Source organism: Bos indicus, chromosome 11, assembly GCF_029378745.1.
Source record: "Bos indicus isolate NIAB-ARS_2022 breed Sahiwal x Tharparkar chromosome 11, NIAB-ARS_B.indTharparkar_mat_pri_1.0, whole genome shotgun sequence".
Classification (NCBI taxonomy): domain Eukaryota; kingdom Metazoa; phylum Chordata; class Mammalia; order Artiodactyla; family Bovidae; genus Bos; species Bos indicus.
Genome location: NC_091770.1, coordinates 67,498,900 through 67,525,966, shown reverse-complemented (window position 1 = coordinate 67,525,966; position 27,067 = coordinate 67,498,900). Strand labels below are relative to the sequence as shown.

Genomic DNA, 27,067 nt, shown 5'->3' with positions numbered 1-27,067 from the left:
ACAGCCTTATTAGAGTTCATTGTCCTTTATAGCCTTATAGAATAACTATGGCTGCCAGCTATCAGTGGAGCCCAGTCCTCTTTTAAAAGTCCTTCAGTGTGTGATTCCACTGATACGAGGTTATATCTAAGTTATCCTTAGGGGCTGAGGAGAGGAGGGAATGGGGATTTAGTGTTTAGTGGATATATATCTAAGTTAGATTTGTAGAGACAGAAGATAGACTAGTGGTTAGCAGGGGCTGAGGAGCAGAGAGAATGAGATTTAGCATTTAATGGATGCAGAACTTCAGTTTGGGATCATGAAAAAGTTCTGAGATGGGTGACTGTGACGATTGTACAACAATGTGAATGTGCTTAATGCCACTAAATTATACACTTACAGATCATTAAAATAGTAAATTTTATGTTATGTATTTTACCACAGTAAAAATAAGGGAATAATAAGTAATGGTTGCCAGGAGCTGAAGGGATGGGGGTGGGGAATGGTGAGTGACTACTAATGGACATAGGTTTTTTGGAGGTGATGGAAATATAAAATTAGATAGAGGTGATGGCTGTACAACTCTGAAATACTAAACACCACTAATCATACACTCTGAAAAGGTGAATTTTATGGTAAATGGTAGCATATCTAAAATGGTTATGAAAAATGTATAAGATGGCTAGAGAGTCACATTTGAAAATTGTTGTCAGTTATGGGAGTATTTGGGCTTCCCTGGTGGCTCGAACAGTAAAGAATTTGCCTGCAATACAGGAAACCTAGGTTTGATCCCTGGTCAGGAAGATCCCCTGGAGAAAGGAATGGCTACCCACTTCAGTTTTCTTGTCTGGAGAATTCCATGGCTACAGTCCATGGAGGGTTGCAAAGAGTCGGAGACGATTGAGCGACTAACATTTTCACTTTCATGGGAATATTAGGGTGATCTTCCTGGGACAGGGAAAAGTCCTTCAGTGTACCATTAGAAACATTTAACCCGTTTTCAGTTCAGAGATCTTTTATTGAACGCTTGCTATTACCAGGGGCTGTTCTGAGCACTGAATTCTCAGAAGAATGCGATGTGGTCCCCTTATTGGGAAGCTTACTTGTATCTGTTCAGCCTAGGTTTTTTCTCTCAGTTTATAAATGAGTGAGATGTGAACTTCCCAGAGGTTTTCAAGTGTTTGCCTAATGCCTTTTGTGGTACTTTGTCTTCCTGTGTGTGTAAGGTGGGATGATAGTGCAGCTCTGGTCTTATTTCTGAAAATTCTCTCTAGACCTTGTGTCATAGGATTTTTTGCACTTAGTAAAATGAGTTTGAGATTGACTTTCTGTGGTCATAGAAGATCAGATTGAACATTCCTTGTGACCAGTTTCATAAACAAGCTTTGGGCTAAACTTCTCAGTGTTAGGAATCAGTTTTTGAGAGATTTTGTCTAGTACACAGAAATCTTTTCCTGAATTTGTGTGTTAAATAATAAATGCCTTCTCCTTTTTGTGATGTCCTGCTAATTGATAGAGAATTATTTCTCTGATAAGTGTGGTTTTTGTATACTTCATTGTCTGAGAATCATCATACTCTTTCTCAGCTAGAGAGATTTCTCGATGGCTGAGTTATAAGTGACATCTGCAGGAGGAGCACCATGCTGAATGCATCAGGAGCTGTGGGAAAGTTCTCTCTGCTGTGGTCTCTTCCTCTAGGTTCTTAGAAGGCAGAGGATTTGCATAATTTTACATAATTAACTATTTAAAGAAAGGTAAAATATGATAAATGACATTAGACCCACAGTTTAGTGTTGAAATGTTTAATGTTGAATTGAGAGAGAATGAATCTGTGTGGACAGGGGGCCAGGCCAGGTTCCATGATGTAGGCAGATATAGTTGTAAAGGATTTGGAAGGTTGGAATAGGTGACAGGGAATTGGGAGCTTTGCAGCTGGGTAGAATGCGTTAGCTAAGGGGAGATAGTGGAAAACCATCAGACGTTTATTTGTGATACAATGTGTAGTCCGGTTTGTCTGCCATGTCTTGTACATGAAGAGGGGTAGGGAGCAGTAAGTCTAGGCAGGAGGATGAGAGGATCTGTCAAGGAGGGCCTTGAATGCCTTCTATTGTGTATGAAGGGTGCCTCCCTTGTAGAAATTACAGAGCTTTTAGGAGACTTAGGAGAGGCTTGGGAATGATCCTAGCTTTGCTGAAGCCAGGAATGATCCTAGCTTCATTGACGTGACTGGACTACCAGTCTCCAGTGTGCACTGGAGGAATGAGAGGCTGAGATGCAGTCACCAGTTACAATGTTGTCCCATCTGGGGTAAAGCAATGGGGAAGGGGAGGCAAGTGGAGGCTAGGAGAGAAACAGGAGCATTGGAAACCAGAACCTGCATCTGCTTGTATGGGGCGAGGGAGTTGTGGAAGGTGGTTGAACTGAAAGAACTGGGAGAGTAGCAGTAAGCAAATACTGTTACAGCATGGAAGGGAAGTAAGATTAGGAAAAAGCGTTGTTTTATAAAGGAAGAGAATAAGATGAACTTTGAGAAGTCATGATTTTAAAAAGCACTTTTATCTATGGTATGTGTTCCTCATAAAAGTTCTGTAATATAAACAGGATGACTGTTATCTTTTTTTATTGTTAAGATAAGGAAGTTGAGGCTCTGTCAGTTTGAAGTCTTGCCAGAGGTCATACGGCTGGTCACTTATGGAGTCAGTCGGGCCTCCAGCGTTCAGTGGTTCCCACTCCTCCAGCCCATCCTCCAGGCGCTCCTGCCACAGTCATGGTCTCCCTTACCAGGAGTAGGAGTCTCTCCAGAGCATCCATTCAGACCATGGGCGACTCCTTCCAGAACTCTCCCAGACACCCCTCAGCTAGCAGGGAATGGCAACCCACTCCAATGTTCTCGCCTGGAAAACGTCATGGACAGAGGAGCCTGGCGGGCTATAATCCATGGGTTTGCATGGAGTTGGACATGACTGAGCAACTAAAACACAGACAGTTTTAAGGAAACACTTAATGACCAGCTAACCTCATGGTCCAACCTTCCTGTCCTTTTTGGTCATCATCTGAAGTACTGGTCTCTCCGATAGTCTGTCTGCTTTACACTTAGTCATCTCCAGACTCATGTGCTTTTGCATGACCCCATACCTAGATTCTTAAAGTTGTTTACTCTCCCCCGACTCACATCTTTTCAGTACCTGCTGAAGTCTGTGGAAAAATGCCAGAGACAGAGCTATACGTAAAGGAATAGCAAGGCCAGTCTGGCTGGAGTGGCCTTGGTGAGAGGGCAAATGCCAGGAGATGAGGTCAAAGTGAAGCAAGAAACAGGGTGTCTGCCTCCTGAAGGCCATAATAAGGAATTTGGACTTTATTCCAAAGTTTATTTGGGAAGCCATTGAGGCTTCTCATTATTGTTTTATATTCTGCTTTACTCATTTCTTAAAATAGAGAAATACAGTATGCCCTCTCAGTATTGAAATTTAAAAGGAAGAATATAAAGTTATTCAAAAATATTCAAAAACCTATATCTTGCTTCCATTTTATAACTAGTTAAGGTAGAAAAAAGAGTGGAGGAGACAAAGAGCAGGGGCAGAGTAGACAGACTGATGGTGAGTCAGACGGAGAAGGAGTCTGCTCACGGGCGTGCTCCTCACTCTCACAGTCAGATGCTGAACTGTCTGATAGCCACACAGGCCTTGGACAGTGTGTTCACTTGGTAGGTGCTCAGAATATTAGTTGAGTGATTGAATAAATGCTGGATGAAACTTGCTCACAAGTAGAAAACTAGCCATGTAACCATGTGTAGAAGAATCCATAGACAAGGCACCTTTAGAAGGATACATACGTGGCTATAGAGACAGACTCATTGGAGGGTTTTGATATCAGATTTGTTTCTAAAGAATCCCTCTAAAAGATCATTCTGGCTGTGTGTGGAGAAAGGCTTTAGGAGGCGGAGAAGAGGTTGGAGAATGTGATCCAGGGTAGAGATGTTGAACTCGGGTGATGACATTAGAGGGGCAGTTTGAAGGTAGGGCTCTCAGGACTTGCTTGTGTAGTGGTTGTGGGGCAACCAAGGATGACCCCGATGTTACGTGAGTGGTTGGCATTTACTGAGATGGGAAAGACTGAGAGGGGTGTGGTATATATTGTGTTCAGAGCACTGTTCTGGGCACGTAGTAGAAATGAACATAAGATAATTTTTTTTTCCTGATAGACTTAGAGATAATTATATAATAAAACTTGACTGTTCTTAATGTATAATTCAGTGAGTTTTTACAACCTCTTACAACATGGTCATAATCCTAAACAACCTGTACAACAGTCAAGAGTTAGCACAGATCCTTCTTAAAAATTTCCCCATGGCCCTTTTAGTCAGCTCTTTCCACATCTCCAGGCACTAACATCTACTGATCTATTGTCTGTGTTCTTAACCGTTTTTGCCTTTAAGAGAACTTTTAATCTGAAGAGAGGAATGTAAAAATGACCAATCAGGGTAGGTTGTGGTAAATTCTGTAGTTGTGTAGGCATGTTTGTGCAGTGAGGAAGGTTAATTACAAGTTTGGGGTGATCAGTTACATTCTGACTTATTTAATTTACTTTAAAAACTAGAGAGAACTGTGTTTCCTAAGAGGAATATGAACAGCAGTGTTGTTTTCCCAGAGAGGCAGTGGACACTCCTGAAAAGTGATTACCTGTTTCATATGGTTCTTTCCTAAATAATTATGTCCACAAACTTTCTTTTCAGTGAATTTGGGCGGTTTGAAGGATCACATTAAGGAGATCCAGAGGTGTCGGCGTTTGATTCTTATTGCTTGTGGAACAAGTTACCATGCTGGTGTAGCAGTAAGTGGCTTCTTAAAATTTTAACTGTGTTATTTTGGTTATTAGAAAATATCTGCAGACAAATAGTGCCTCCAGTAACATAGCATGTAAAACTATTTTTTTTTGTTGTTATTGTTAAAACATCATGTTTTCATGTTTTGATGACAAAAATCAAGAAGGTTGAGGAAAGGAATTTTAATAGCTACTTGGAATTACTTATCAATGGATCATCTACTTTAGAAAGGTCCTTAGATATACAGGTGGACTGCCTGCAACTGACTTAACAAAAGGCAAAGAGTGGCAAGTTCTTGTGCCCTCCTGGCCTTGTGGTTCACACCGCATGCCTGCTTCTGTTAGAGCAGTTCCTGGGTTTTGTGTGTCATTGTTCGCTTACCTCAAACAGGGGGATGGGGCAAGTGAACCTTAACAGGATTTTACCTAGTAAGCACATTTCTGCAGAGAAAGAACGTCTTCTTTTTTGATAGACTTGACTGTTGATTTTGGAAGCTGAAATTCTGTATCAAAGATATGTGTTGGTTCTCAGTATGGAAATATGGGACTTTAACAGTCTTTCAGTCCAATAGATCAGATCCACATGTAGTTACACTGTAAAGAGACAGGTTATGTGCTATTGATACCAATTTCTATAAGTACAAAAAACCCTTACCCACTCAGTTTCTGCTTTAGGATTGATTTCTAAAGTTCATGACAGTAATTTTTTAATTTGCTGGGGCATAAATATTACTTATCTACAATCGTGGGAACCATTCATTTGATGAGTGAGTAAACCAGCCCTTGCCTCTCAGTAGGCTTTGTTCTCTCTCTTCTCCCTCCTTCCCTACTTCCCCTAAATTACATGGTCCTAAAAAGGAAATCTGTGCAGTTTTGAAGGGAAGAGTTGTAAGTAAGTAATTGTTTTGAGCATTAGAAATAAAAAGAATGAACTAAAGACATTAGTGTAAATTAAGGGATTGGTTAATTAGTGGTGGCTTAGATCTGTTACTGAATGAACCCTCTATTCAGAAATTAAAAATTGATTAAACGTTTCATCTAATGCTAAGCCTGTATTGTGGGGCATAAATTATATATATGCTGTGTTAGAATTCTCTGATTTGAAAAGATGTATGGTCTTCTTTTGGTTTGTTTGGTTTTTTGGAGACTCTTCAGTTCAGTTCAGTTCAGCTCAGTTCAGTCACTCAGTCGTGTCCGACTCTTTGAGACCCCGTGAATCACAGCACGCCAGGCCTCTCTGTCCATCACCAACTCCCGGAGTTCACTCAGACTCACGTCCATTGAGTCAGTGATGCCATCCAGCCATCTCATCCTCTGTCGTCCCCTTCTCCTCCTGCCCCCAATCCCTCCCAGCATCAGAATCTTTTCCAATGAGTCAACTCTTCGCATGAGGAGGCCAAAGTACTGGAGTTTCAGCTTTAGCATCATTCCTTCCAAAGAAATCCCAGGGCTGATCTCCTTCAGAATGGACTGGTTGGATCTCCTTGCAGTCCAAGGGACTCTCAAGAGTCTTCTCCAACACCACAGTTCAAAAGCATCAATTCTTCGGCATTCAGCCTTCTTCACAGTCCAACTCTCACATCCATACATGACCACAAGAAAAACCATAGCCTTGACCAGATGAACCTTTGTTGGCAAAGTAATGTCTCTGCTTTTGAATATGCTATCTAGGTTGGTCATAACTTTCCTTCCAAGGAGTAAGTGTCTTTTAATTTCATGGCTGCAGTCACCATCTGCAGTGATTTTGGAGCCGAAAAAAATAGTCTGACACTGTTTCCACTGTTTCCCCATCTAGTTCCCATGAAGTGATGGGACCGGATGCCATGATCTTTGTTTCCTGAATGTTGAGCTTTAAGCCAACTTTTTCACTCTCCACTTTCACTGTCATCAAGAGGCTTTTGAGTTCCTCTTCACTTTCTGCCATAAGGGTGGTGTCATCTGCATATCTGAGGTTATTGATATTTCTCCCGGCAATCTTGATTCCAGCTTGTGCTTCTTCCAGTCCAGCGTTTCTCATGATGTACTCTGCATATAAATTAAATAAGCAGGGTGACAATATACAGCCTTGATGTACTCCTTTTCCTATTTGGAACCAGTCTGTTGTTCCATATCCAGTTCTAACTGTTGCTTCCTGACCTGCATACAAATATTAAAAATCTCATGTGGTGGGATTTCCCTGATAGTTCATTGGTTATAACTCCAGGCTTCCACTGCTGGGGGCACAAGTTTGATCCCTGGTCAGAGCACGAAGATGCCGCATGCTGCACCACTGCAGCTCTCCCCCACCCCCGCAAAAAAAAAGTAATTCCAGTGTGGTTTAGGATACAAAAGTGTCATTGAATTAATCCTATCTAGTTATCTACTGCCTACTCTACCCTCCATACTGCAGAGTTTGAAAATAGTGAGCTTTCTTAAATAAGATTTCTGAAGTGTATTGACTTTTTGAGAAAATGCATTCTTAATGAATACATAGTATTTTGAAGTGTTTAATTTTTCATTTGGTATTTCTGCATCTGTTGTCTCATTTGAAATCTCTTACTGATCTGGTATTATATGAATTGTCATTTAAAACTTAGGAATTGGGAAGGTAGAGTTAATATGCAAGCTAACTCAGAACAGTGCTTTTTCCACTACTCAAAACATTTTATATGTGTGGGTGTATTTGCTTATAAGAACACATGCATTTATTATTGTCTAAAGAGACTTGTGCTGAAATGTTAACAGTGCTTATCTCCTGGGTGGTGGGATTTTTTTTTTTTTTTTTTAATGCTTTAATCTTTGTTGTTTGTATTTTCTAACATTGCTTACATATCATTTTTATAATCAGAAAAAGTGAAAACTATACATTGAGTCTAAAGTATTCCAGTGAAAAAGAGTATTTGAAGTACAGTTGTCTGACCAAGGCATCTTTTTCCTCTGCAGACACGTCAAGTTCTGGAAGAACTGACTGAGTTGCCTGTTATGGTGGAGCTTGCCAGTGACTTCCTAGATAGAAACACCCCGGTTTTTCGAGATGATGTTTGCTTTTTCATTAGTCAGTCAGGTATGCTAATTTTAAAGACTTAAAAGGAAAGTCATTCTTTCTAACAACTACAGCATATATCAGCAAAACTGATATTTAAAGATAAACTAGTATTTGCTGGTAACTTGACAAATAACAGATTTATTTTGATATTATGTTAATGAGTTGATAAAGGCAACACATTTTACACTCAAAAGAGCTGAAGTTTTAAAGACAAAGAAGAAAAGGAGATCCTAAGAAGTAGGATCCTGTTATTAAAAGCTTTATAATTTTATCCTTTTAAGTACATGTTTTAAATTTTATTTAAAACAAATGGGGGGGAAGGCGGGGGAGGGATGAATTGGGAATGGGGATTAACAGATATATACTACTATATATAAAATAGATAAACAAGCACAGGGAGCTATATTCAATATCTTATAATAACCCATAATGAACAAGAATCTGAAAAACATATATATAACTGAATCACTTTGGTGTATGCCTGAAAAATAATAAAGCAAATGATATTGTTGAAAGAGTTGTCAGTTTTCTGTTTTTGCATCTGTGGAAGAGCAAATGTTCACTGCTCTGTCTGTTACTATTGTCTTCTTTTATATCCAGGAGAGACAGCAGATACCTTGATGGGACTTCGGTACTGTAAGGAGAGAGGAGCTTTAACTGTGGGGATCACAAACACAGTCGGCAGTTCCATATCGAGAGAGACAGACTGTGGAGTTCATATCAATGCTGGGCCTGAGATTGGTGTAGCCAGCACAAAAGTAAGTTCTTGACTTAATTCTCATGTGATAATTTAATCATAGTGTTGGTGAAATAGACTAAGCTGTATCTTCTATTTCATTTCTTAGCAGTTGTACAGTTCATATAGTTAACTAGTCATTGTAATTATCCTAAGACTTAAGGGTCAAAAATAGATAAAAACACTTGTCATCTCCCTTCCTCACGCTCATCTTAAGAGCTTAAAAGGGACAAAGGTATATAATGTAAGTTCATTTTGCCTGAGTCTCTGCGGGGTCTCTCCATTCAGCATTTATATTACTCCTGCCCTGGGGGTAGGATGTGTGGTAAGTATAACAGCTTCTTCTTTGAGTATAGTAGGGAATTAGAAAAATAACAGAAGCATCCAGTTTAATTCTAATAATTTTTGACGTCTTTATTTACGTATTTATACTGTCCTAATAAATGTGCCAAAATATGCACACTACCTTTGAAGGTTTGTAAAGAGAAATACACTTTTAGTATAAAACTTGGTGATATTAAAAAAAGAGTAATATATGACACTATCTGTTTTTTCTTTAAATATACCATACATTTGTGGAGATTTAAAAGCACCTTTATTTTTGTTGAGGCCTAGTGAGACTACTTTGCTCTTTGAAATTAGGATATGCATAATTTTAGTACTAGTAATAAAAATAGGAATCTTAGGAAGTTGTATAAATGCAGGAAATGTTCTCCAACATGTATTATTCTTTGTGACTTCAAAATTTCAGTTTCTTGTCTGTTGTTCTGCTTAATCTAATATTTATTGCTGATTGTTTAATAAGATGCTTAGGTATTGGTGGATTTATGTTAAAGATGTGTATAGTATGATGTTAACATATACAAATAACATTTGGATTCTTTTTTTCATTTAAAGAACCCCATGGAGAGTTTTTTTTGTGGAAAAGTTACAGTTTTCAAGTAAACATTCCAATTTTCAAGTAAACACTCCAAGTGAGGTTTTTGTTTCTTGGTTACTTCGATATTGCTAACACTATAGTTAACAGAAAACTGAAGTCTGAATTTTCTCCATGTGGTAATTAAAACATGTAGGATATTTGTTCTTGGGTTTCTGTTACCTGAATGAATAAACAGCCTCCCTCAGCAGCAGTTTGTGGATTCTTGGAAAGTGTCCAGACCGACAGCTTTTGATCAGGGGTTAGAATCCCAGACCCTTCATTCAGACACATTTGAATCAAGGGCTTCAGCATGGCATGTGTGGGATGTGGGATCATAGCAGTGAACAGGAGCTGTTGATTTATCTTTTTATTGAATCTTTGTTAACTATGAACTGCCAGGAGAAATAGATTTATTTTTGAATTTCTAATTCTGTCATTCATGAAAAGATAATTTTCCTCAGTGTTTTATTATAATTTTCAAACTTATTAGCAGAATTAAAAGAATTTTGCATTGAACACCTCTATACCCATCACTTAGATTCTGCTGTTAACTTTTTTCTACAGCTTTACTGAGGTATAATTTTCATATCATAGTATTCACAAATTTTAAGTTATACTTTTAGTAGATTTGGCTGTTTATCACCATAGCCTAATTTTAGAAGACTTAATTACTTGAAAAAGTTCCTTTGTGCCTAGTCAATTTCCACTTCTACCCCTCAGCCTCAGCTTCAGGCAAGTATTACTTTCTCTTGCTATATTATTTCATATTTAATTTTATAGAAATTTCTTATAAATGGAATTGTAATAATACATGTCTTTTGTATCTGGCTTCTTGCATTTAATATGAAGCTTTGAAATTTATTCATTTTTTTTTAATTTTAATTTTTTATTTTAGTTATTTTTATTTTTTTAAATTTAATTTTATTTTTTAACTTTACAATATTGTATTGGTTTTGCCATATATCAAAATGAATCCACCACAGGTATACATGTGTACCCCATCCTGAACCCTCCTCCCTCCTCCCTCCCCATACCATCCCTCTGGGTTGTCCCAATGCACCGGCCGCAAGCATCCAGTATCGTGCATTGAACCTGGACTGGCGACTTGTTTCATATATGATATTATACATGTTTCAATGCCATTCTCCCAAATCATCCCACCCTCTCCCTCTTCCACAGAGTCCATAAGACTGTTCTATACAACAGTGTCTCTTTTGCTGTCTCGTATACAGGGTTATTGTTACCATCTTTCTAAATTCCATATATATGCATTAGTATACTGTATTGGTGTTTTTCTTTCTGGTGTATTTCACTCTGTATAATAGGCTCCAGTGTCATCCACCTCATTAGAACTGATTCAAGTGTAATCTTTTTAATGGCTGAGTAATACTCCATTGTGTATATGTACCACAGCTTTCTTATCCATTCATCTGCTGATGGACATCTAGGTTGCTTCCATGTCCTGGCTGTTATAAACAGTGCTGCGATGAACATTGGGGTACACGTGTCTCTTTCAATTCTGGTTTCCTCAGTGTGTATGCCCAGCAGTAGGATTGCTGGATCATAAGGCAGTTCTATTTCCAGTTTTTGAAGGAATCTCCACACTGTTCTCCATAGTGGCTGTACTAGTTTGCATTCCCACCAACAGTGTAAGAGGGTTCCCTTTTCTCCACACGCTCTCCAGCATTTATTGCTTGTAAACTTTTGGATGGCAGCCATTCTGACTGGCGTGAAATGGTACCTCATAGTGGTTTTGATTTGCATTTCTCTGATAATGAGTGATGTTGAGCATCTTTTCATGTGTTTGTTAGCCATCTGTATATCTTCTTTGGAGAAATGTCTGTTTAGTTCTTTGGCCCATTTTTTGATTGGGTCATTTATTTTTCTGGAATTGAGCTGTAGGAGTTGCTTGTATATTTTTGAGATTAGTTGTTTGTCAGTTGCTTCATTTGCCATGTTTTTTTTTTAATGTCAGTAGTTTGGTTTTTTTTGGCAAGTCATTTTCTAAAATCTTTTTGTTTTGAAATAACTATAGATTTATAGGAAGTTGCAAAGATAATAGAGAAGTCCGGGTACTCTTCACCCAGTTTCCCCTGGTAGTTGCATCTTGTATAGGAAAATAAGCATCTCTTTATAGTATGTACTTCAATTTCTTTAAAAAAATGACTCCCTGAAAATATAGTATTATGACAGTTTAGTCTTAGTTTAATTTTTCTTGGATTCACTAAAAGCTCCAGGCCAATTATCACGGAAGAACATAGACAAAAAAATCAACAAGATACTAGCTAAGCAAATTCAATAATACGTTAAAAGAATCATACACCAGGATCCATTGGGTTTACCCCAAGGAGGCAAGGATTTTTCAGTATCCGCAAGTCAATCAGTGTGATACACCACATTAACAAATTGAAGAATAAAAACAATATCATCTCAGTAGATGCAAAAAAAGCTTTTGATGAAATTCAGTATCCGTTTATGAAAATGCTCTTTGGAAAGTGGGCATAGACAGACTCTGCTGCTGCTGCTGCTAAGTTGCATCAGTCATGTCCCGAGACCGTGTGACCCCATAGACGGCAGCCCACCAGGCTCTGCTGCCCCTGGGATTCTCCAGGCAAGAACACTGGAGTGGGTTGCCATTTCCTTCTCCACCTCAACATAATAGAGATCATATGTGAGAAACCCATAGATAACAATATACTCAATGGTGCAAAACTGAAGGCATTTCCTCTAAGATCAGGAAGAGACAAAGATGCCTGCTATCACCATTTTTATTCATCACAGTATTGAGACCCTATTCATAGCAATCAAACCAGAAAAAGAAGTAAAAGGACTATAAATTGGAAAGAAGTAAGACTGTCACTGTTTGCAGATGACATATTATACATAGAATATCCTAAGGATATCACTAGAAAACCGCTAGAGCTCATCAGTGAATTTAGCAAAGTTGCAGAGTACAAAACTAATACACAGAAATCTGTTGCATTTCCAAACACTAACTATTAGCTATCAGGAAAAGAAATTAAGGGAATAATCCCATTTACCATTGCTTCAAAAAGAATAAGATGCCTAGAAATAAATATACCTAAGGAGGGGAAAAGACCTGTACTCTGAAAACTATAACACAGTGATGAAAAAATTGAAGATTACACAAGTGGATGGAAATACATTGTGTTCTTGGATTAGAAGAATTAATATTGCTAAAATGAACAACTGCCCAAAGCAATCTACAGATTGAATGCTGCTGCTGCTGCTAAGTCACTTCAGTCGTGTCCGACTCCGTGCGACCCCATAGACGGAAGCCCACCAGGCTCCCCCGTCCCTGGGATTCTTCAGGCAAGAACACTGGAGTGGGTTGCCATTTCCTTCTCCAATGCATGAAAGTGAAAAGCGAAAGGGAAATCGCTCAATCGTGTCTGACTCTTAGCGACCCCATGGACTACAGCCTACCAGGCTCCTCCATCCATGGGATTTTCCAGGCAAGAGTACTGGAGTGGGGTGCCATTGCCTTCTCCGAGATTGAATGCAGAGCCTATCAAAATACCAATGCTGTTTTTCACAGAACTAGAGCAAGTAATTTAAAAATTTGTGTAAAAACACGAAAGACCTTGAATAGATAAAACAGTCTTGAGAAAGAAGAACAGAGCTGGAGGATTCATGCTCCCTGACATCAAACTATGCTACAAAGCTATAGTAATCAAACAATATGGTACTGGTACAAAAACAGACACTTAGATCAATGGAATGGAATAGCGAGCCCAGAAATAAACCCATGCACTTAAGTTCAATTAACCTATGACAAAGGAGGCAAGAATATACAGTAAAGTCAATCTCTTCAATAAGTGGTACTGGGGAAACAAGACAGTTACATGCAAAAGAATGGAGTTAGAATGTTCTCTAACACCATACACAAAACTAAACTAAAAGTGGATTAAAGAAAGACTTAAAAGTGAGACCAGAAATCATAAAATTTCTAGAAGCAAACCTAGTAGAACACTCTTTGACTTACATTGCAGTAACTTTTTTTTGTATCCTTTTAAAATAATGGAAACAAAAGCACAAGTAAATAAATGGGACCTAATTATACTTAAAAGCTTTTGCACAGTAAAGGAAACCATCAGCAAAACAAAAAGACAACCTGCTTAATGGGAAAAATATTTGCAAATGATATGACCAATGAAGGACTAATATCAAAAATAATCAGCTCATACTTATCAGAATGGCTATCATCAAAAAGGGCACAAATAACGAATGTTGATGAGGATATAGAGAAAAGAGAATCCTCATACATTGTTGGTAGGAATGTAAATTGATACAGTCACTGTGGAAAACAGTATGGAGAATCTTCAAAAAATTAAAGACAATTATCAGATGATCCAGCAACTTCTCTTCTGAGTATATATCCAAAGAAAATAAAAAATACTAATTCAAAAAAATACATGGACCCCAGTGTTCATAACAGCATTATTTACAGTTGCCAACTTATGAAAGTAACCTAAGTGTCCATCAACAGATGAATGGATAAAAAAGATATGTATATAAATCACTTCTTTTTTATCCATTCACCTATACACACACACACCCACACACACAGTGGGATACTACTTAGCCATTAAAAATGAATGAAATTTTGCCATTTGAAATAACATGAGTGGACTTGGAGGATATTATGCTAAATGAAATAAATCAAAGATAAATAATATATTGTGTCACCTATATGTGGAATCTAAAAATATAGGAATCTAAAAAATACAGCAAACTAGTGAGTATAACAAAAAAGAAGCAGAGTCACAGATTTAGAGATCTAGTAGTTACTAGTGGGAACAGGGAAGAGGAGAGGAGCAATATAGAGGTAGAGAATGAAAAGGTACAAGCTATTATGTGTAAAATATGCTACAAAGTATAATATAGGAACTATATCCAGTATTTTATAATAACTATAAATCAACTATAATCTTGAAAAATTATGAATCACTATTTTGTACTCCTGTAGCTTATGTAATATGATACATTAAGTATTACTTCAATAAAAATAAGTTTTAAAATATACAGAAGTCTTTCTCTGTAAGCTGACAGTGGCTACTTAAAAATGTATGGGTGTGTGTGTTTGGAGAGGGGATTCTATTTTTTAACAACTATGTGTTAGTTGCTCAGTCATGTCTGACTCTTTGTAACCCCATGGACTGTAGCCTGCCAGGCTCCTCTGTCCATGGGATTCTCCAGGCAAGAGTACTGGAGTGGGTTGCCATTTCCTTCTCCAGGGGATCTTTCCAACCCAGGGATCAAACCCAGGTCTCCTGCATTGTGTGCAGATTCTTTACCATCTGAGCCATCAGGGAAGCTATAAAAATACTTAAAATACTTAAAAATAACTCTACCAAGAAATGTGTAAGATATTCATAAATGTTTGTCAAACAGATGAAAACTATATAACTTTTTTTTTTTTTTTTAATGGGCTTCGCTGTGGCTCAGTGGTGAAGAATCCACCTGCCAGTGCAGGAGATGCGAGTTTGATCCCTGGGTCGGGAAGATCCCCTGGAGTAGGAAATGGCAACCCACTCCAGTATTCTTGCCTGGGTAATCCCATGGACAGAGAAGCTTTGGTGTGGGCTACAGTCCCCGGGGTTGCAAAAGTCAGACATGACTAAGCAACTAAACAACAACAACATATAACTTTCTAGACTTTTAAATTCCTAACAAATTGATAGAAACCATGTTTCTGGATGGGACGATTGTTTTGTAAATAAACTAAAAATGTGAGGCAGGATCTGTATTCTGTGACATAGCTCTAGTATATCAGAGAACTTAGGCTACAGGAAGTGTCTAAGGAAAAAAGCAGAAAGGGACAATGGAACCAACAGAATTAAGAATATTTAATAATACTTAATTGATGTTAGGGTGGAAGGACTGTTTATGCTAGAAAGTATGACCTAAAGTTAAAAAATTAAAACTTTTGTGTCAATACACACTATTGTAAAAGATTAGCCTAAACTGGGAAAATGTATTTGAAATTTAACGAGATCTTTCAAGACCAACTGAAAAGAAAATAAACCAAGTCAAAAAAAAAGCAAGTGAAGAATAATGAAATTAATTTTCAATAGATAAAATGACTGACTAACATGAAAAATCTTAATTTTTTGAATTCAAGGGCTGTATGATGAAGTAGTAGTGAGAGTCTATTGTCCAGCTGTCTGGTAAAAGTTTGTTAAAAGGATAATTCTCCACATTGCAAAGAATGTGGTAAAATAGGCATATCTCATATTCATGTACAGCTAACAGGAATGAAGAGGGTCTGGGCACTGTGATTGCAGGTCTTTAAGATATTCACAATCCTGTAACCTCAGTGGAAATTTTTTGTTTATTTTCATCTTTTTTTTTTTAAAGTTAATTCCAAGTTCTTAAAATGCAGTGCAGCTAATTCTGCGCATTCTTGTGCTCTTTCAGGCATACACCAGCCAGTTTGTATCTCTTGTGATGTTTGCTCTTATGATGTGTGATGACAGGATCTCCATGCAGGAGAGACGCAAAGAGATCATGCTTGGATTGAAGCGGCTGCCCGGTATGAAGACCCTTACACACACAGTAGTTATTGTCTGAGGGAGTGGGGGATGGGTGAAGCTGTGGCTTGTACCTATTTAGTCAGTAGTATCTTTTTACTTTGTACCTGTTCATTTAAAAACCCCGTACTGATAGCACAGAAGATTAGAAACATTGGTGTTTTACCGATTGTTACCCATATGGGCTGGAAGAAGCACAAGCTGGAATCAAGATTGCTGGGAGAAATATCAATAACCTCAGATATGCAGATGACACCACCCTTATGGCAGAAAGTGAAGAGGAACTAAAAAGCCTCTTGATGAAAGTGAAAGAGGAGAGTGAAAAAGTTGGCTTAAAGCTCAACATTCAGGAAACAAAGATTATGGCATCTGGTCCCATTACTTCATGGGAAAAAGATGTGGAAACAGTGTCAGACTTTACTTTTTTGGGCTCCAAAATCACTGCAGATAGTGATTGCAGCCATGAAATTAAAAGACGCTTACTCCTTAGAAGGAAAGTTATGACCAACCTAGATAGCATATTCAAAAACAGAGACATTACTTTGCCAACAAAGGTCCATCTAGTCAAGGCTATGGTTTTTCCTGTGGTCATGTATGGATGTGAGAGTTGGACTGTGAAGAAAGCTGAGGGCTGAAGAATTGATGCTTTTGAACTGTGGTGTTGGAGAAGACTCTTGAGAGTCCCTTGGACTGCAAGGAGATCCAACCAGTCCATTCTGAAGGAGATCAGCCCTGGGTTTTCTTTGGAAGGAATGATGCTAAAGCTGAAACTCCAGTACTTTGGCCACCTCATGCGAAGAGTTGACTCATTGGAAAAGACTGTGACGCTGGGAGGATTTGGGGGTAGGAGGAGAAGGGGACGACAGAGGATGAGATGGCTGGATGGTGTCACCAACTTGATGGACAAGAGTTTGGGTGAACTCTGGGAGTTGGTGATAGACAGGAGTCCTGGCATGCTGCAATTCATGGGGTCGCAAAGAGTCGGACATGACTGAGCGACTGAACTGACCCATATGTTATTATTATATTGTTTAGTATATTGTCCTTTTTTCATAGATTTTGCTAATATTACTTCTTAACAGATTTGATTAAGGAAGTTTTGAGCATGGATGATGAAATTCAGAAACTGGCAACAGAACTTTATCACCAAAAGTCAGTCTTGATAATGGGCCGTGGCTATCATTATGCTACTTGTCTTGAAGGGGCCCTGGTAAGTCTTCTCATTTCCAGTTGTAGTCTGTTGACTCATGAACCTGGCACATAGTCATATTTTCAGACTGAATGAAATAGATGGAACTTTGACAAAAGTGCCTTTATATTTACACATTCTGATTTGTTTACCTTGAGAAAGTGTAACAGAATACTTAATTCAGAAATTGAAAATCAAGGAAGTACACTTCAGCATGAGAACTTGGGTTTAGAAAGTAACTTGGGTTAATGTTTTGTCCACATGTGAATAAAATAAATAATATATTCTCTAGGTGTGAGATTTGAGGTGAAATATGAAACAATTAGGAAAACAGTTACAAAGAAATACGAGTACACTTGTGATAACCTAAAATCTTCAAAAAGTCCTTTTGGAGCTCTAAAATTCCCAGCTGCTTGTTAACATTATAGAAATAATGATCAGTAAATGTATTAGCTCTGTTTGTACATCACAGATCCTTTAATACTGTCTGATAAATAAGACAGGGATTTCCAACAGCAGATATCTTGTGTAATATTTATGTAAGAATGGGTTTTTGAAAAACAGACTGAAGACTAATCTAGTTCTTTCCTCTTAGAAAATCAAAGAAATCACTTACATGCACTCTGAAGGTATCCTTGCTGGTGAGTTGAAACATGGCCCTCTGGCTTTGGTGGATAAGTTGATGCCTGTCATCATGATCATCATGAGAGATCACACCTACGCCAAGTGTCAGAATGCTCTACAGCAAGTGGTTGCTAGGCAGGTAAGTCGGGGGCTACTGTGAGGACACAGGCTGCACGTGCAAGGGATCTTGGTTGCATTACGAGAATCATCCTGAAACCATCCCAACCCTCCCCCCACCCACCCAGGTCTGTGGAAAAATTGTCTTCCACAAAACTAGTCCATGGTGCCAGAAAGATTGGGGACCACTGCCATAGAGCTTCTATTTCCTTGACTTATGCATGAGACTTACCACATGGGATTGTGAGTTTAAATAAGCTTAAATAAGTTTAAATCAGTGTGGAAAATTCTGAAAGAGATGGGAATACCAGACCACCTGACCTGCCTCTTCAGAAATCTGTATGCAGGTCAGGAAGCAACAGTTAGAACTGGACATGGAACAACAGACTGGTTCCAAATCGGGAAAGGAGTATGTCAAGGCTGTACATTGTCACCCTGCTTATTTAACTTATATGCAGAGTACATCATGAGAAACTCTGGGCTGGAGGAAGCACAAGCTGGAATCAAGAATGCTGGGAGAAATATCAATAACCGCAGATATGCAGATGACACCACCTTATGGCAGAAAGTGAAGAACTAAAGAGCCTCTTGATGAAAGTGAAAGAGAAGAGTAAAAAAGTTGGCTTAGAGCTCAACATTCAGAAAACTAAGATCATGGCATCCAGTCCCATCACTGAATGGCAGATAGATGGGGAAACAGTGACAGACTAGTTTTTTTGGCTCCAAAATCACTGCAGATGGTGACTGCAGCCATGAAATTAAAAGACGCTTACTCCTTGGAAGAAAAGTTATGACGAACTTAGACAGCATGTTAAAAAGCAGAGACATTACTTTGCCAACAAATGTCCATCTAGTCAAGGCTGTGGTTTTTCCAGTAGTCATGTATGGATGTGAGAGTTGGAATATAATGAAATCCAACCAGTCCATCTAAAGGAAATCAGTCCTGAATATTCATTGAAAGGACTGAAGTTGAAGCTGAAACACCAATACTTTGGCCACCTGATGCGAAGAGCTGACTCATTTGAAAAGATCCTGATGCTGGGAAAGATTGAAGGTGGGAGGAGAAGGGGACGACAGAGGATGAGATGGTTGGATGGCATCACCAACTCAATGAACATGAGTCTGAGTAAACTCCAGGAGTTGGTGATGGACAGGGAGGCCTGGCGTGCTGCAGTCCATAGGGTCGCACAGAGTCAAGACACGACTGAGCGACTGAACTGATGTCAGTGAGGCCACATTGAATTGAGCAGTGCAAAACATGCATGTTCTCGTGTTACAGCCCTGCCTTTACTTAACCAGTGATCGTGCCTGTGATCTCTTTCCCAGGGACGGCCTGTGGTGATCTGTGACAAGGAAGACACTGAGACCATTAAGAACACAAAAAGAACAATCAAGGTGCCCCACTCAGTGGACTGCCTGCAGGGCATTCTCAGCGTGATCCCTTTACAGCTGCTGGCCTTCCACCTGGCTGTGCTGAGAGGTTATGATGTAAGTGACGGACCACTGTGGAAATTGAGTTTCCTTCCAAATTTTTAGCAATAGAATTTGATAATTCCATCATACATACATCTGTCACCTGTTGTAGTTCCATGGCCCAGTTTTGTCAGTTACATCCTGACATTTTCACACCCATCGAACGTGAAGGAGTTTTGGACAGAAGCTCCACCAGGGGAGATTACCTCCCTGGGGACTCTCCACCTGTTTTCTTTCTGTGTTTCTCAGTGGGGTAGCTATTGGAAATTCTTTGGGACTTCCTCACACATTGAAGGACTCTCAGCATTCCTAGTCCCTCATTCATTGTGACAACCACAGTGACAATCAAAACATTCTACTCTTAACAGTCTCTGTGGCAGTCACTATTATTTTTCTATTAGGACTGCATCACTGCCTCTGAGCTTTAATCTTGAGGGTCCAATTGTACTTACTGTTCCACATTTTCTGAGGGCAGAAAAATGGATTAATCTGTATTTAAAAGATTTTAATATAGATTCAAGTCAAAAGGGCTCCTTCTGCTCAACTTTTGGTTAATCTAAAGAATCTATTCCAAAATCACATATAGCTAAAAATTTACTAAAATGTATCCTTCTATTGTATTTTGTATAAAAAAATAAATATACAGACAGTGAATGCTGAAAAACAAACAAAAACATCACACTCTTATACATTTCTAGTGTCCCGGGAGAGGGATGCCAGCTCATAGAGGACCACAGAAGTTTTCCATGTGCTGAACTGGGTCCTTTGGAATTCTTGTTCTGAATTGATTTCAGGTCGTTTTAAGATGCATTATATTACTATATTTCTAATCGAATTCTTTGTAGTCTCTAGTAAAGATGGTTAATGAACAAGTTGTTTTCTATTTTCATGGGGTTTCTTTGGTCATTTATTTGGCTGTACCAGCTCTTAGTTGTGGCATGCAGGATCTTCTGTTGCAGCATGTGAACTCTCAGTTGGCATGCAGATGGCAAATCAGTTGGCATGCAGCATATAGTTCCTCGAGCAGGGATCAAACCCAGGCCCCTACATTGGGAGTGCAGAGTCTTAGCCCCTGGACCACCAGGACAGTCCCTGTTCTTATGTTTGTATAAGCAAAAATAATTTGTTGATGGCAACTGCCACCCCAGTTTGTATCATCTCTCAAATCTTACTTCTTTTTTTTTGCAGGTTGATTTCCCTCGGAATCTTGCCAAATCTGTAACCGTAGAATAAGGAGCATCTGAAACTGGGCGATTAATCAACACAAGACACCTTTGTATTTAAAACTTGATTTAAGATATCACCCCTTTAAGCCTTTTTTAGTAAATCCTTATTTATATATCAGTTATAATTATTCCATTCAATTTGTGATTTTTGTGAAATTACCTCATATTTTTCCAGTGATTTGTGGGGGAGTTTGAATAGTGGAATCTATGTTGGTATCGGTATCAGAGAGATTTAGCTCTCATTTTCTTTAAAGGATGCTGAGAGTTGGATTTTGGGACCCTCCACTTCAAACTGAAAGGATTGTGTGTTATTAAAATAATTGGCATTTGTTTCAGCATACATTGACATTTCATTCAGGCCAATGAAAGTGTGTTTAATTGGAATATTTAAAGCCGGTGACAGTGTACTTGGATATTTAATTAAGGTTTTGCTAAGTTATAAAGAAAAAATTCCATGATTATTGAAATTTATTGTTTTGTTTTTAAATCAGTCTATGAAACTTAAAAACTGAAAACTTCTTCATGGGATTTCTAAGTTAATCTTAGTCTCTCAGATTTATTGCCTGTTATCTGTAGATCAAGGTTTCTTAGGAAGCTAAGAAGTATAGTAGTGCATTGGTTTTCTCCAGCTCTTAACAGAGAATGCTTGTGCAATTTCATAGCACAGACTTTAAATCTGAGCTGCTTTGAACAGCTGACAATATGATATTAAATTTGAAGATGGGATACAGATAAGTTGGATATCCTACTTCTTGTTTTTTTTTTTTAATCGCCTAAAAATGGTTTTGGTTTCCTTGTATCTGTAGTTTCTTTTTAAAAATTACTGCTGAAGGACATTCTATCTTGTTCTTTGAAATGACCACAGAGAGTTGCTATCAAATATGTCAAATACTGATGTTCAGAATTCTCTTCAGTTTTGTCCCAGAGAAGAATTCCTTACAGTTAATTTTAACTTCCCTTTACTGCTTTGTTGAATCAAACTCTAGTACCTTCATGCCAATTTGGAAACTCCTTGCAGTTATTTGGAAGATTTGCAAGTCTTTTGACTAAAATTTGGCTAAATGTATATGATGGGCTAAAATTAGAAAAAGCTATCAGCTTTACAGTGATAGTAGTGAAGGATTATATAAAATTTTTAGTATTACTTTCTAGGTATTTTTCTCTCTGAATATTCTGTGTTTTACCCCTGAAATATACTTAGGAATGAAGAAAATATAAATATAAAAGTGATATTGAGGTGCCTTTAGCTGGCTAGTGTCAGAAATGGAAACTTAACAACTTAGATTAAAAAATTTAGAGTAGAATACTAGTTTGACACCCAAAAAGTTGTGAATAATAATTTCTTCACGGAGCTTTCTAGCAACATCTTGGGCATCACAGGGCAGTGTGTTTATGTTTTGGTTAAGTCCTTTTCCTTCAAAAGTTTTCATTTTTAAATTGCAAAGGTAATTAGCCTAATAAAGTTAGCTGAGCCTTTCCCATTTTCTGTGTTTGAACTCTAGTAGCTGTTGTCAGAGAAGCATAGAATTCTGCCTTGTGTTAGCGTTAGAGAAAGCACTGGCATATTTTGAGGTAATTCAGAAAGACTCTTAGATTGAGACTAGAAACCTGTTTTTAAAATAGGATTATTATTCATGTCATTATATAGCTACTGCAGGTATAAATTTATCTATTTTAATTGTTTGTAATATTATTTTGTGTAGGCCTGCTAGTTTTAGTCTGTGTGTAGTGTCATCCTTAACTATGTTATTTTAGCATTTTTATGCACATGATTTGTATGGATTTGTAGCATTTCTGAAGTTCAGATTAGCTTTCTAAGTGAAACTGATATGTGAAGTCAGTCATTAGTTTTCAGTCTGTTTCCTCTCCCTCTTTGTGTGTGTGTGTTTGTGTGTGTGTGTGTGTGTCTTTCTCTCACAGACACACACAGATACACTTCAAGCTAGGATAAGTTCTAAACCAAATCTCAAAAACCAGTAGTAAGAAGAAAGAAGTGGTATTTTCCAAACAAACATCGTTTTTCTTCCCTACCCCTTTTTCTTGCTCCCTACACTGTTTAATGTAGTGATTTTTAGATGCTTTTATGAATTATGAACACAAAATAATGTAATGAGGCAAACTGCTAGTAAGTGTGGATGCTCAGATAAAACCAATGTAATAAGTATAAGAAAATCATTTTTGGGGAAAGATATTCTACAAAAGGAGTCCTTCATATAAGAAATTCTTTCTTGTAATACATTTAAAATTAAATTCACTTTTGTATAACTTAGTACTCTTTACCCAGGCCATGAATCCTTTTTAGGCCAAGGAGCATGTTAGCATCTGACACGTGGCACAGTAAATGATTGTTACTTTGACATCAGTCAGCTCTTCTGTCTGTTTAAATCACCTATGCCATAGGAATAAATAGTTGAAGGAAAGTTAATGTTAACTGTCTTTGGCTTGTTATAACTCTGTCAACAGTGTATTATGTGAAAGTCACTGTGCCAGAAACTGAAAAATACATCCTGTTTAAAGTCCACTTGTCTCCTTGAGTACTTACCGCTCCTGGAGACTAGGATCATTGGAAGGTACAGGGTGAGAGAGTGGAAAAATGGAGTTGAGCTTTTAAATGTTGGGAGTGAATTTGTTCATTGAAATGATGGTTCAGGTTTTGGTGTATATCATGTTCCTAAGAGGTGAAGTGCATTTTGCAGAGTTAACTGTTACCACAGGCTATAAATCCATGTGTCTGTAGTACTGTAAGGAACAGCAGTTGTTAGATACAAGGTGAAAACAAGCAACACAACTAAAAGGGAACTGACACAGGTGACACGTAGGTGAGACTGTTGATTAGAGAGCTAATAAAGATTTTCTTTAAGGTTCTTAGAAAGATGTTTCTGAGATGATACTGTCTTAACCTTTTGAATACAGATCTCTTGACCTGAGTTAATTATGAGGATGAGAGGAAAGGAACCCCTTTAGCTCCTTGGTTATATTCCTTTGACATATTTCTAGTAACTCTTGAAAGAGGGAAAACTATGTGAAATGTTGACTTCAGCAAACGTATTTTAAGAAGTCCTTTGGGTTCAGTTTCCTTTGTCTCTCTCTCTCTTTCTAATTAGGCTATATATTATAGCAGTAAAAGGGAAAGACTGAGGTTAATTATTATATGCTACAGCTTAAGTGATTTTTCTAAAGAGAACAATGTCATTGAAAGTGTTTATTTAAAAAGAAATCACAGCTCACATTGAATTTATGAAGGCCAAAGAAATTGAAGGGAATGGTAAAGGTAGATAAAAAAGTGTTATATCCACATATTTAATAGATTTTTTTTATATTGGAATACCAGGTAGTATTTTACCTGTGAAAATGTATTTCAGATTACTTTGTTTTCTTGTGTTAGAGCCTCAAGTTAAAAATTGTAACAATTAAATCATTTTTTCCCCGGAGTATTTAAAGATTGTTAATATGACAGTGTTTCTCTAGCTTGACGAATTTAACTCTCTTTAGATCTGTGATGATAACCAATAGGATGGATAGTACTAGCTTTGAACTGATAGTATCCGCAGTTAAAATAAAATCATAGTTAACTAGCAAAACTGTCAAGTTATGCCATATTAACTTGTGAGTCTGTAATAACTTGATATCAATGTTATGGAATATACGATAAATAATGGCTAATGAGAACTTTTTAAGAAATCTTAAATTACCTTTCTTACTATACTAGTTTTCAGAATGAATATAAAAATGATCCTATTAGCCTTTTAAAACTGTTCTGCAGTAGAAATTTTTTTTTTTTGCTTAAATAAAACTTTTCATATTTGTTTAAGTTATATTTCTTTTGAGCTGGAAGTTTTAGAGTCATCCTGGCTTTGTTTCAGTTTTCTGTTCTTTAAGATGAATGTTTAGTTTACTGAGCCACTTAGTCATTTCTTCCTCATGTCTTCTCAGTCTAATGACTATTTCTGAACTGTGAATAAGTTACCCAAATCTTGCTGCGAATTACATTTTTAAGCAGTTTGCCAATATTTGAAGTATATACATGTTTGTTGTTGTGTTAAAGATTGTATTGTACTAAGATTGTAGCCAATGTTGTCAGTAAACATTTTTGATGCTAAAAGTTTATTCATCACTGTTGCTTTTAAAAAGAAGAAATATTACATTATATTCAAAAGTCATGTCTTCACTCCAACTTCCCAATTACTTTAAAAAGGATCATTAGATAAAACAAAGGCTCTACTTTTTCTGATGTTATGCTCTGTAAATATTATACTTACTCAAGTCTTTTAGACTTGTGTGTTTCCAGCACATTTACAGGGTATACAGTGATCAGCAACTTTAAGTTGTTGATAGTTGCAAAAGAAGGGTGTTTAGGATGGGTGAATAGTAAAATAACATAGACTCCAAATCTAAAGTTTCTGTCATATCTGGCAGTCTATTAATTGTAGAACAAAGAGTCCTTTTACAGGATCCTTTGATAAACAGCAAGCTAAAAATCTCTGTCCCTAGTGCTTACAGCACTTGCTGTGTTTTGCAGGAGACAGAGTTATGCCCAGCGTGGTTTGAATGAATGGATATGCTGTGTTGCCTTCCCATAGAATTGAGCCCAATCTTTCATCTCTCTTTTGCTCTGTGTTGCTCTGCAGCAAAGCCCAGGGCTGCCACACCAGCATGAATCATTTTTTCCACAGGCCACATTTTTTACATAAAATTTAGCTTTACTTCTAGTGAAAAGTTTTCTTTAAATCCTCTTCAATTCACTATCAGTAAGTATTTACTGAGTACTTTTAAAGGCCAAGAAATAATTTCCCTAGAAATTACGAGGCCACTTTTCATTGGAGTGGATTTAAGGAAAAATAAGTTCTTTAATTTTTTGGATGAGTGAAAGAAGTCTTTATTAAGTTTCTCTCATTATCCATGGTTAAACTGTTCTATCTCACTTCAAAAAATGACGTAGAAGCTTTATTAGCTAGCTTTAACAAGCATCCCAGAGATCAAAACTAATCTTGTAATAATATAAGAAAAGTTGCCAGGTTATAGGTCATTTAACCAGACAAAATTTATTACTGTCTTTTTGGTTAGCATGTATACAGGAGATTTTTCCCACAGTTGAAAAGACATGTTTGTGATCTTCATATTAACATGATTCATTGACTCAAACACCAAAGTTCACACATGTATTTTTTCATAAAGAATGCTGTTATGCAGCCACATTTCCTTTTCCGTATTTCAAAAAATATTTGAATATGGAGCATGGATATGTAATTGAAATATGGAATAAAAAGTGGAGCTTGTAAGCAATTGGAGAAGTGCTCTCTGGATAAAATGGTAGCTATTTCCTTCCCATTCATTTATCAATCTGCCTTTATATATGTTTATAAAAAGTAAAAAACTTTTACTGTTAGGAGGAAAGCAATTGGCATGGTTTCATATGTTTTTAATTTCTGTTGTGTAGTGAGTATTGCATTATTTCCAACAATGCAAGTAAGTTATATTGTGGAACTCACAGCAATTGTACACCCGGGGGATCTTTAGGGGTTAATTTTTGCCTCTGTCACTCAGCTTTGTATGTTTTGAAATGGAGATAAATACTGTGTGGTCTTCGAAGGAAAATGGCCAAAATTCCCAAAGCTTGTAATATAAGTAAATACTCATTGAGAGTTCTAGATCCATTGTACCTAAAAGGCAAATGATCACGTGTTCTTAACTAATGTGTTCTTAATTTGTGAGACCCAAATGTTGATTTCCATTAATTTTAGATTGTCATGCAATAGCCAAGCTTCAAAGGTCTAGATTTGTCAGCATCACTACAGTTTCTGCAAACAGCCCCTTTGAGGTGACACTGTTGTTGGCATTAGGAAAAGCCAGTGTGGCAACAGTCAAGGATGTTTTACTATGGCAAGTTCAATGTGAGATGGACTCATTAGAAAACTTTGTCTTCAAAGAATGCCCCACACTGGGATGGAAAACAGTCTGAGACAATAAAAACCAGTTTCTAGGTAAGCAAAATTGCATTAAATTCAAGTTTCTTTCTGTGTTAGACTTGAATGTATCTAGCTAGTGTGATTTATGGGGGCTTTTGGTGGGGTTTTTTCCCCCTATTTGCTTTGTGTGTAGAATTGTTTTGAAATACTGAGTATATTTGCTTTGAATTTTATCTCTTTCTGTTTTGTATTCATCCTTTGAATAAAATTGTAAATCCAATATTGATTTTATTCTTAATTTACTTTTACCGCTGCTGTGGAAAAACCAAGGAACTGTGGGAGATCTTTGTAGGTTTTCTGTCTGAAGTTCTTGGTTATTAACTTGGAATCGTGTGTTACTGAATTTCAAAGCATTTCTTTCTTTGAAAGAAACAATTTTAAAACTTATTCATATAGATTGTCTCTTTTTGTGCTTTAAGTGAAGTGGAAAAATATACT

General features: G+C 37.4%; 1 protein-coding gene across 2 annotated transcripts in view; it reads left to right on the top strand.

Moving 5' to 3' along the window:
• The window catches only part of GFPT1 (glutamine--fructose-6-phosphate transaminase 1), a 64,577-nt gene extending 37,728 nt beyond the window's left edge, over window positions 1–26,849 (top strand). For both annotated transcript variants that reach the window (XM_070798908.1, XM_070798907.1), the window contains 8 exons: window positions 4,712–4,809; window positions 7,723–7,843; window positions 8,426–8,583; window positions 15,922–16,036; window positions 17,117–17,244; window positions 17,819–17,986; window positions 19,291–19,452; window positions 20,626–26,849. In XM_070798908.1, the coding sequence (XP_070655009.1) occupies window positions 4,712–4,809; window positions 7,723–7,843; window positions 8,426–8,583; window positions 15,922–16,036; window positions 17,117–17,244; window positions 17,819–17,986; window positions 19,291–19,452; window positions 20,626–20,670 (995 nt within the window). In that variant the 3' untranslated portion in view covers window positions 20,671–26,849. The remainder of the gene's footprint in view (window positions 1–4,711; window positions 4,810–7,722; window positions 7,844–8,425; window positions 8,584–15,921; window positions 16,037–17,116; window positions 17,245–17,818; window positions 17,987–19,290; window positions 19,453–20,625) is intronic.
• Window positions 26,850–27,067: the final 218 nt, after the last annotated feature.